The 10,951-nt window shown below is 41.3% G+C and overlaps 1 protein-coding gene across 1 annotated transcript in view; it reads left to right on the forward strand.

Moving 5' to 3' along the window:
• The window catches only part of LOC104500144 (dystrobrevin alpha-like), a 45,096-nt gene that overhangs the window by 30,427 nt on the left and 3,718 nt on the right, over nt 1-10,951 (forward strand). Inside the window, exons 5-7 of the mRNA XM_010143749.1 lie at nt 3,755-3,840; nt 5,348-5,502; nt 9,813-9,918. Of these exons, the coding sequence (XP_010142051.1) occupies nt 3,755-3,840; nt 5,348-5,502; nt 9,813-9,918 (347 nt within the window). The remainder of the gene's footprint in view (nt 1-3,754; nt 3,841-5,347; nt 5,503-9,812; nt 9,919-10,951) is intronic.

A 10,951-nucleotide genomic window follows, 5' to 3' on the forward strand; every position in this document is an offset into this window, starting at 1 on the left:
CCTGCAAAAAGATGTGTTTCAGAGCTTTGATCTTCATGCATTTTACTCTCCGAAATGAAAGAATTTTGCTTGATTCCAGTGAAATTTCCTCTCTGAAACCTGTTTGTGAAAAAGGGCATTTGTAATTACAGCCTCGGACTTCTCAGGATTGGCTGCCCTGATTAAGGTGGGCAGTGGGAGGCCCACAAGTAACCAAAGAAATTCTGTTACTCTTGGACAAGATAAATTAAAGCATTGGGGGGCACCATTGCCTAGTTAATGGGAAAAACTGTGTTTTCTCGATGTCCATTTCATGGGACACATTTGCTGTTTCTAAAGATGTGATGCTATTTCTTTATCCTTTCCCCACCATGCGGCTGTCTCGGTATGAGAATTGCTAGAGATCCTGACAAATGTCAACATCATCTGTTTGTCATCTCCTTGTTGACCTGCAAGGCAAATTCAGGCCCTGGAGCTGGACTTAGCCTTGTATGGTCTGTGGATTTTACCAGACGGTCCACGGGGCTTCCTCGCTCCGGGGAGAGGCTGTCTCTCACTGCAGCCACACATTTGAAGAGGAAACCTCTTCTGCTCTGGTGTCTAAAAACATGTATTATTTTTGCCTTTTTATCCCTAAGCCCTGGCCATCATTCCCTTTCCTAAGTATTCCATCCTGGGTTGCTGCTAAGTGCACATCAGCTTCAAGGCTTGTTTTTACCATCATTTGTGCTTCTAGGGCTTTTCTACAGAGATCTGAAGGGTAACCTCAGTAAGAGAGGTGCTATATAAGATCAAAATATTTGCTGTCCTCTCCTATTTCCACTAGTACAGTTTATATCTCTTTGCATTAGCCAGCCTAAAGCTTCTTTCTGGGAGCGCCGACTTCAGCAGAGATCTTCGTGCTGCTGTGAGCCACTGCTTCGGCATTTGCTTTTTCTGTGAGGCCCCAGTGCTGTCAGTCAAGGCATCTGTAGTGCTTAGACATAGCTCAGGGCACTTCTGGATCCAAAGGATATTGGCGGGTCTTGGGCCCCATTATCCTGTCTGTCCATCAGTCATATATATTTATATATGCACGTGTCTATACGTATGCACACGCACACATACATATTTGGAGGGCAAATTGAGTTTATACTGGCTCTAGTGATGCTTTTATGAATACAAATGGCTGATAGAAATTACAGCGTCAAAACTAATCAACTCAGACTGAAGAGATAAATGGAATCTTCTCTTTTTCTGTTCCTCCGTTCATAACCATTGGAGTATGGGGAAAGCTGATGGCTCTGGGGTGGAAGGCTGAAGGCAAGTTGGTATGTGTCTGCCAATCAATAATATAATCCTATTAGTAAATGTAACTAAACCTCCTGGGGAAAATAATCTAAACCTGAAGCACTTCCACATGGGTTTTATTTATTCCTCTGATTCTTCCATTGCTTCTTAATAATGCCATTGCTTCCACTTAGCATTTATTTTTCTTAAGTATAACAGTTCTTCTAAAGGCAGGTGAAAACCTCACGATGAAAGAGTGCGGTAAAATTCCCAAAGGTCTAAAGGGCAGAATGCACAAACTCACCAAATTCTCAGCCATAGCGGTGCTAGGTCCTGGTCTACACGAATTAGGATCCAGTCAATGAAGGATGGAAACACAGAAGACTGGAAATTCCTATCCCATGATTTTAATTTTATGAAGCCAGTCAAAAGAGGATCCAGCGTAATGAAAATGGGCGTGAAAACCAGCATTAAGGAACATAGTAAAGATTTATTTCTTAAATACAGAGTAGTGAATTTATTTCTTTTTGTCTGTATCTCTAGCTGATTTTTCTGGTTAAAAAAAATAGAAATTTGAATGACCATCATGAATATTTAGAATTAATATTTACAGTCATGGGTTACACTGATGTAGAAGTAAATCAAATTCACTGATTTATTTTGGCTAGCATTTATTAGCTACCCCAGCTTAGGGAACTGACTCATTTTCTAAAGTCTGAGTCACTTCATGGACATAACAGTGAAGTATGTAGCAGGCTTTAATGTGATGATCTGAGTATACCATTCGTGTCTACTGTATATGTATATTTTACTGTATTAGTCTGATTTGGGGATGACAGAGACCCCAGCAGAGGCTCTGTGTCTTTCCAGAATCAGGTTATCTTTTAGTTCTAATCAGACACAATTTTCTTTATTAGAATTGTAAGTGACAACCAACAGAGTAATTTCAGAAATATTGATGAAGAGCTAAATTTCTGTATATTGCTATTACCAGTGCAGCTAGACTTACCTTATGTAAGACATAATTATGTGGTTTACATATAATTATGTGGTATATTTGCATATTTACATATACATGTACATATTTACATATAATTATGTAATATAATAGATGTAATATGTAATTATATGTATTTTAACAGATAGTCTCCCGTAAATGTAATGTGCCCTGATAAAGACTGAAGGTCACAGAAGCTCCAGTTCCAAAAAATGACGCACAGCTTTATCTGGTCCCATGATCAGCCCTATCAGCAGAACTTAGAAGGAGACGTGGGTGCCATTTTGCCAAGTTCACAAATGCTGGCTTAAAGCATGATGGCAACACATTCTCACAGCTGTCATGAAACAGGCCTATGGGGAGCTAAGGAGTTCAGATGACAAATTAAAGTTGCTCCAGTGCAACCTTGGACCCTTTCTGTCTTACAGTAAGACTCTGAGAGTTTCAAGAAAAAACACCTTTCACCATTTGGATGCCAAAAAATGGACATTAAAAAGCAGATGAATTTACAAGAACATTTTCGTGCTCCCCTTTGGAAAGGGACTGGGCATGTATTACTCACGTGGCTTGCGTACATCAAGGTTTCTATGATGGCAGGTGATCACTGGAGGCCGTCGTGACTGCAGAGGGAGAATGAGGATAGCCAGAGGAGCTATAAAGTTGAGCCATTGCGTGCTTCAGGACAGTTGAAGGAAGAGCTGGCAGTGTGCTGAAGGTGAACACGGCATCCTGAGAGTACAGAGTATGGTCTAATCCTTCCAGGGAGGAAAAAAAGTCTCTTAGTTTTACCTGACAGTGCCTGGTTTCGCAGAAAAACGCTGTCTTTTTGCCGCAAGGCACGCTCCTGCGTGCGTTGGGGATTTAACGGCATCATGCATTTTTAGTTGAAAATAAAGAGCCAAGCATAGCCTCAACTTCAACAAACCAGGACAAGACTCTTCTACGTATCTAACAAGTGTCCTTCGCTCGTTCTGGGTGCAGATGTATTCCCCATTTTTCAGCAAAGTCCTTCCTAAAGGGTCAGGTGTGTCATTTAAAAGGCGATTGTCAGGAGTTATGCAGAGGTACAATATGCAGCTCGTGCAGTTGCGTGAGCCCTTTCTGCTTTTTCACTTTTGTTCCCAGTGCTGATTTTTGCATTTATTTGCAATCTTCTAGGGTCAGAAGATACACAGTGCACTTAGGATAGGCAGACCACGAGTGTGGTAGGTGCTTCCAGTGCGACTGTAGCACAAATACCCATCACCTTAGTGTGTGATGAGATACACAGTTTAATACTGAGTTTCATCTATATAATAAATCTGTTCTGAGATCTTTACAGAACGACGTGCTGATGTGTGTTCCCACAAAACAAACTTTGATTTTAAAGGTCTTCTTTCTTTGTGTGTCAATCCATGTATAGTTTGCATTACAGTATGTCATGTCAGTGATACACATTTTAAATGGAACGAGGTCATGTCATAAAATGGGCATGTAAATTATGTCTACTTTCTTTCTCCTTTTGAACAGGGAAGGACATGGGAAAATATCTGTTTTTGCTGTCAAAATGGCCTTGGCAACTCTTTGTGGAGGAAAGATCATGGACAAATTAAGATGTAAGTCTTCCGGGTGACACTTTTTACCTGTTAATTATTTTTGTACTTGGAGAGGTAACAGTTACAGATAGGAAAAGATAGAATTAGGATAAGTTACGCTTTCATGGCTGGGTTTGGAATTTGCGCTATACATCTCACACTGGACTTCATATTTGTGAAGTGAAATGGCATGCATTGAGGTTCTGATTAGTGGGGTTTATTTTTTTTACTTCGGGATGATTGAATTCGGAGTACAGGTGAGTGCCTCAAATGTTCAACATCATGAAGTTTCATTTAGCAATTTCTTCAGACTTCTTTTTAATAACCTCTCTCACATTTCACACTTAGAAGTACAATATATTTATGCACTATTTGTTTTGCTTTCCGTTGGACACATACTAATTCCATCTATTTTGAAGAACAGATTCTCATCTCACAGGGTTTATTCCCAGTTCCCCAACAGCCAAGGCACAGTTTACCTGTAGGTGCAATGAAAGACTTTCTGTTTAGTCCTGTGATGTCTGTAGCTCAGGTCCAGAACACCATTTTCCAGGCTTTTTGACCAAAGGGTTAATATCAGTTTCCTCGGAGTCTTTTACCACAGCCAAAGAAAATTGAGTTTACAAATTGTGGTTGATTAGAGTAGAAATCCCAGGTGCTAATTTAGTCTTCCAGATTTGGTGTCATTTTTTAATATATTGTTTCTGTGTAGAAACTCAAATGTGTGCTGAACGTAAATTATAAATTAAAAACTGAACACTGTTGTAAATCAAACCCTGTTTGTTTCCAAGGCTGCTTTAAGAATAGGAGCAGGGTCCATCAGTGGAAGGCTGGATTCTTCCAGGTCGGCCATCCCTGAGTCCTGTTGTCAGAATTTCCCTTCCAGGCTCCTAGAACTGAAGCAACCAACATGACAGCCTGAAAAATGATAAATATTCCTTAGTCTGTGATCCCCTGCCAAACTTTGGATAATTTTAAGCGAGAGGAAAAGTAAAGGCTGAGAAATATGGATCTCTGTAGTAATAGAACTGCAATATTTTTATACATGAACAGGGAAAAAATGAAGAGTGAAAAGGAATGAATTTGAAAGATCTTCAGTGCTTTGTGTGTCCAGAACAATAACTGACTTAATGAACTCATTGTCGAGATTTAGATTTGACATGGTAAGCTGGCAGTAGGCAAAAAGCTGATGTTGCATTATCTTGTCAAATTAGGTCCTTCTTACCTGATTAAACTACTGCTTCATACCATGCATCAGACTTCCCTTAAGAAAAAAGACCACATACAAGGAAAAAAAAAAATCAGGGATATTTTAATATCAAAATTAGATACTTTTTAATATGTAAATAGCTCCCTCTGTTTTCTGTCGAGAAGGTGATAATTGAAGAGGCAGCAATAGTGGAGGTTTCCATAAGCTGAACCTGTTGTTTAGCACTTCTGGTTCAAATCAGATGATACTGCATTCAGAACAAATCTGCAGCTCTCACTGAAGTTACTGTGTCCTTTTCTTGCCTCTTCCTCCCCTCAGATATTTTCTCAATGATTTCCGACTCCAGTGGGGTGATGGTTTATGGCAAATACGACATGTTTCTGCGGGAAGTCCTCAAGCTGCCTACGGCTGTTTTTGAAGGGCCTTCATTTGGTTATACTGAGCAGTCAGCAAAGTCCTGTTTCTCGCAGCAGGTAAGTGAAGAGGGAGCATCCTAGACACGGGATCTCAGTCACCCCCTGAGCAGGCCAACACTTTCTTCCTTTCTTACATATGTGTGCGTATTTGCCTAGGAAACACGTGGCTGGGTGGAGGAGAGGTCCGCTTTGCTTGTTTCTGACACGCAGGTTATGTGCTTTCAGTAGGAAGCTGGTCTCTACAGGTTCCCGTATAACCAAAGAGGAAAGAAAGGCTTAGTCAGGAAGTCGTTCAGAGCAGATCTTAACTTACATGTTCCTAAATTAGGGAGCTTGAGGAGACTAATTCATAGGTTAAGCACCTAAGTTAGATACTTACATTTACGTGATATAAATACACCAAGACACGCAGTCCTCAACTTCAGTTTGTTGTTGTTGCTGTAAGCATCTGTGAGACCTTAACTTCTCCACACAAAGCTCAGCTCCCACCAAAAGCCAAACTACGTGTTTTCCAAGCGGTGGTGTACAAACACGAGAAGTTTACAAGCGAGAAGAAAATCGCCTTAAACTTTTATTGAAAATGGGAGTCAGTAGGTGTTAGAAAATCCCTAGTCTTACAGATAACATCAAGATAGGGTCAGGAAAGCATTTAATTTATCGTAATGAAAATACAAGATTTTCCCACAACTCACCAGACTCTGTAGGTGCATGAAGTACAGTACACTGGCTGTAGCTAACACCTAACACTTCAAAAGATCCCCTAGTTGGGGCTGGTTGTCCCTTCTGCAGTGGAGAAGGAGAGAATGCCTCTGCCTCTTGCCACACGTCAGACTGTATAATTCCATAAATATAAACTAACGAAAGATGCTGAAACTGTAACAAAGTTAGAAACAAAGTGGTGTTTTCCTTCTCTACTCACTGAGTACTGTTGAACAGGTAAGTTGAATGGGGCAGGAATGGTGTGATTTTCATCCGAAATGGAGTCTCACTTTTTGTTTTCCCTCAGATTCATGGCTAATCAATAGGCACTTCAGTCAGCTGAAAGGCATTGTTGAAATTCATTTATTGAATCATCTCTCAGATCATTCTAAATGGTGATGTTTGCGGACGTGGAACTAGTCTTGTTTCTCAGAGGGAGTCTTAAGACAGCATTTCATCTTACGTTGAAGAATTTACGTAGTGAAGTGACTTTTGGTAGTTTTGTGTTAAAATAATCAGAGAGTGCTCATGCATGGCAACAGGGCAGCCAAGCTTTGCATGTTGAACGTGCTGTTATTAAAGATGAACAAAAGCAATTTCTAGTCTCGAAAAAATGTCATTCAGGCCTCATTTTCTATCTAAGCAGCCGTAAGAAACGGCACTTTCATTGACATTGCATCCAAATGAGTTGCCCAGGTGTACCTTAAGAAACAAAGCCTCCAAAGAGGTGGTAGATGGTTTAGTTCACAGTCTCCACGAAGTGCTAAGGAGAGCTAGCTCTCTGACTGGTGTAGGCACACGGCGGCTTTACAAAGCTGCTGGTTTGCACCTGTAGGCAGCCAAGTATTCTTGCAAATCTAGTCAGTATTTCACTTAAATTCACCTCATGTAATTCTCATTACGCCCTCACTAGGGATGGAGCAGAGTTTTGAAATGAGGCTCAGAACAACTATCCTTCTGATATATTGATAAATGATATTTACAGCCTTACTGACACCGTAGGTCTTTCTTTCGCTCACATTGCACTTGGCGTTATCAAGAGGTCGATGCCTAGGGATCAGTTTGGCACTCTCGCTGTTGTTCTCAGTGGGGATTGCTTTTGCTTAGCAGAAGCCTTTCAGCCCCCTGATGGGGGAAAGAAAAAATTCTGAGAATGATCTTCTGCTAATGGTGTCAAATCCACTTCATTTGGCATCTGAAAGAATTTTCCTATTGTATGTGTTTAATTTTGTTATTCCCCACTGTACTGGTTTCCTTGATCAGACCATGCATTTTCCTCCGTCTGTGAACCACTGCTAGATTGAATGGCTATTCAAAACAGAAACAACAGTGCTTCCTCATCAGAAAACCTGGGGAACAGAAGTGCCAGAGCAACTGACTTAATGTTTCAGAATACAAATCTGTGGCCCAAAAAGGAGTTTTATCACGACCGCTTTCCCCCATAGGCAGGATTAATGTGATCTTACACTGTATTTGTATGAAAAAGTGTTGCTATTATTATAAAAAAATATTATTTCTCTTTTTTCTATCCCAAACTAAAAAGATAGACATTAACTTCATTTTCTTAGCACTTGGCTAAGTGTTATTCCACAAAGCTAGACCCCATCTGCATGTAGCTTATATTTAGAAAACAGCTTTCAGCTTCAACTTTCCCAGCAGCTGAAAAAAAAGAAAAACTGCAGGAGAAAAATAAGCCTTTTAAAATGTATGGGAATTGCTCAGCAGGTGTCCTTTCAAGGGACACTGCTCCCTCTAATCCATAAAATCAGTGACCACCAGAGGATTGGCCATCAAGCTGTCCGTGAAGCCACGTCTGCTTGGTGCAAATCAGGCTTTAAAGTGTAGCTGCACTGTAGAAGGGCTGTTCTTGTCTCCCCATCTATTTGCTTGTTTAGACCCTTTGTGTGTTTGCTGCCAACTTACCCACCTTCGGGAGCGGAGGGAAGGCTCAGCTCGGCAGTACGGGGCACTAGAGGACCCTTCTGTTCCTAGACTTAGTTCTGCCTTGTCTCCTCCCGTTCCCAGCTCTGCTGCAGACAGCACAGACATTTGCTGCCGGCATTGATCAGCAAAGCCCTGCCAAACATCCGCAGCAGATCTCTGAAAGCAAGAGCCTTTTCTGTGAGCTGATGCTTATAGCTTAGGATGCCTGTTTGAGAAGTGGTTATCCACTCTCCGTGGGTGGAAAGATCACTCATACGACAAGCAGGTGGTAGCTATTTGGTTGGTCTTTCATACCGTAGATATTGGGGGGGAAGGTGGTATTCCAGTGAGATTTAGAGCTCCTCTTCTGGTTATTTCTGTTCGTTAAAGAATCAAGAACATTTTCACAGTATTCTCTGTTCTCCTGTGGACAAGTATCTTTACGTGTTGCCCAATCTCTTGCATTATTTCAGCCCTGAGATTGAGTTGTTTTCCACTGATCACTCAGTGTTTAAGAGCAATAATTATTTTCTTTGCATCTGGTGGCAATCGTATATAAATACGGAACAGACACTCCATCTGGAAATCTCAGCATTTAAAAGCATCCCACAGCACATGGAGATGATACATGTCACTGCATAGCTGCTGTTCTGATTCCTTGTGGGGTAACCGTAGTTTTTTAGCAAGTTAAAGCAGTAGCTTATGCAATCAGATATGAAAATTTAGCAATCCCTTTGGATATGGAGATGCTACTTAAATATGTATGTCTATAAATCATATCTGCACACATTCTCAGCAGGGCTCAACATTTTTGCATCTTTATTTTATTTTAAGGGAAGGCTCAGTTGCTAATTTCTTACGGAGTCTCTGTCCTTGGCCACCAAAGCTGTGTGTTTTAGTACACACATCTGTACCCACTATACTACAAAGGGAAGAGCAGGTATTTATGCTGGAGATATCTCAGGCGGATATATCACCTACAGGTCTGAAAAAACAAATGGACTAAGACTTGTGATGACTTTTTTCTAAGAAACTTAAGGCCCTGGATTACATGTTTAAAATCAACAGGAATATTTCAGAATTTAAATCTCAGTGAAAGACAAAGCAGCACAGGCAGATCTTTCAGTGCTTGCAGGTTGGGAGAGTTTAGGACCAGTTGCAGTATGAATGTATGCAAACACAACCTCCCACCACTGGAGCTCACCTGTAACTAGCTGCCGTCACTCAACAGACAAGCATAGTTTCTTAAATTACAGTAACACAATTGTGATGGTCTGTCTTCACCCTCTATTTGTATTGAAATTACACTCCCTTGTCATTGGGTTTGTTGGTTTGGGGTTTTTTTCATTTTTTTCATTCTCCGCAGTGACTTTTCATGTGAAAATTGGTGGTATGTAGTGATACCCTACATGCCCTTGTACTCATTATAGCATAGTCAAAACACATGAGAACATGAAGAGTTGAATGCCAACCTTATTCACAAAGCAATGACTTTGGAAGAGCATCTTGAAGTGAGTGGGAGCTAGGTGTCTCCGGCCCAGCGGTGTGGAAAGGACTGCTGGTCATAGCAGCATCCATTGTAACTGCTGAAATCAGTCTGGAAAAGCTGTGCTAGTATCACTTACTCCTTTTAGTAAACCGGGGCTACGAGCAGTGTCTGAAACATGTTCCCAAGTGTTTCTGTAAGGATAAGGTAAAATCATTGTGATACATCTAATTGCATGTTTGTTTGCTTGTTTGAGCAGAAAAAAGTCACATTAAACACTTTCTTGGATACTCTCATGTCGGATCCCCCACCACAGTGTCTAGTGTGGTTACCACTTCTGCATCGCCTGGCAAACGTTGAAAATGGTAAGTAAGAGCTGCTGCCAAAATACAGCTGGGAGAGTAAACTTTTGTGTGATGATTTTCTCACTGTGTAGAGGATTTTGCAGGAGTTTTTATACTGGGTTCATTCATTTATACTGATGGTCATTCAGCCAGGAGCATGGTTGAATTTTTGCTAAGCTCAGGAAATTACCCCGATCATGTCCTCTCCTCCCATGCTGTGGATGAACAGAGTGATAGAACTTGATCCATTCACACGGTAAAGTATGAAGGCCACAACTCTTATTAGCTGTGACATATGGCAGCAGAGAAAGAACAGGTTGGCAGTTTCCGTTCATGCAGGATTCTTGGCAGGAGATGTCCAGTGCAGTGCAAAATATCAGCCAAAAGGTCCTTTGAAGGATCTCCTCCTAAGCCTACACTGCCAGACAGCATTCTCTGAAAAGGAAGTTCCAGATTTGTCCTTGCCTTTGCTTCCTGTGTGCAAGATGAAGATTTAACTGTGAGATGCCCCTTTCTCCTCAAGGGTTGTCTTTCCCCAGAATGAGTAGATCACAGATCCTAAGACAGGAAGGGAACCATGAGGTGCAACTCATCTGGTTATTGCACAGTGTGTGTTGCATGTCCTTAGACAGTAAGATGTTCCTCAGCCTTCCAACTTCCTGAGCTCCCGGGGAAGAGTTCACAGACTCAAGGATGTAGTCCTCCAGCTAAACCCTTCATATAGTGTTTCTGTAGAAGGTGCAGGGGCAGAGCTAGAAAGTTTGTGCATCTCACCTCACAGCGTGCAACCACCAAATTGCAGCCCACAAACTGTACAGTACTTCCTGTACTTGTGGCAAAGTTCCCCAGGTCCAGCGCAGCCAGCTTTTGCCCTCCAGAAGGACCAGCACTGACAATATTGAGTAGAAAAAAAAAAAAACCATGAGAGGAGAAATGCCTTTTTAACACGTTGTTTGTCTGGGGGCAAGTCATACATGTTCTTGTACTAAATAAATCCTTCTTCCACTGAAAGGCACCAAGGTCTATGTCCCAGCCTAGAGCACTAACCATTCCT

The sequence above is a fragment of the Buceros rhinoceros genome, unplaced genomic scaffold (genome assembly GCF_000710305.1).
Source record: "Buceros rhinoceros silvestris isolate BGI_N320 unplaced genomic scaffold, ASM71030v1 scaffold19029, whole genome shotgun sequence".
Lineage (NCBI taxonomy): Eukaryota > Metazoa > Chordata > Aves > Bucerotiformes > Bucerotidae > Buceros > Buceros rhinoceros.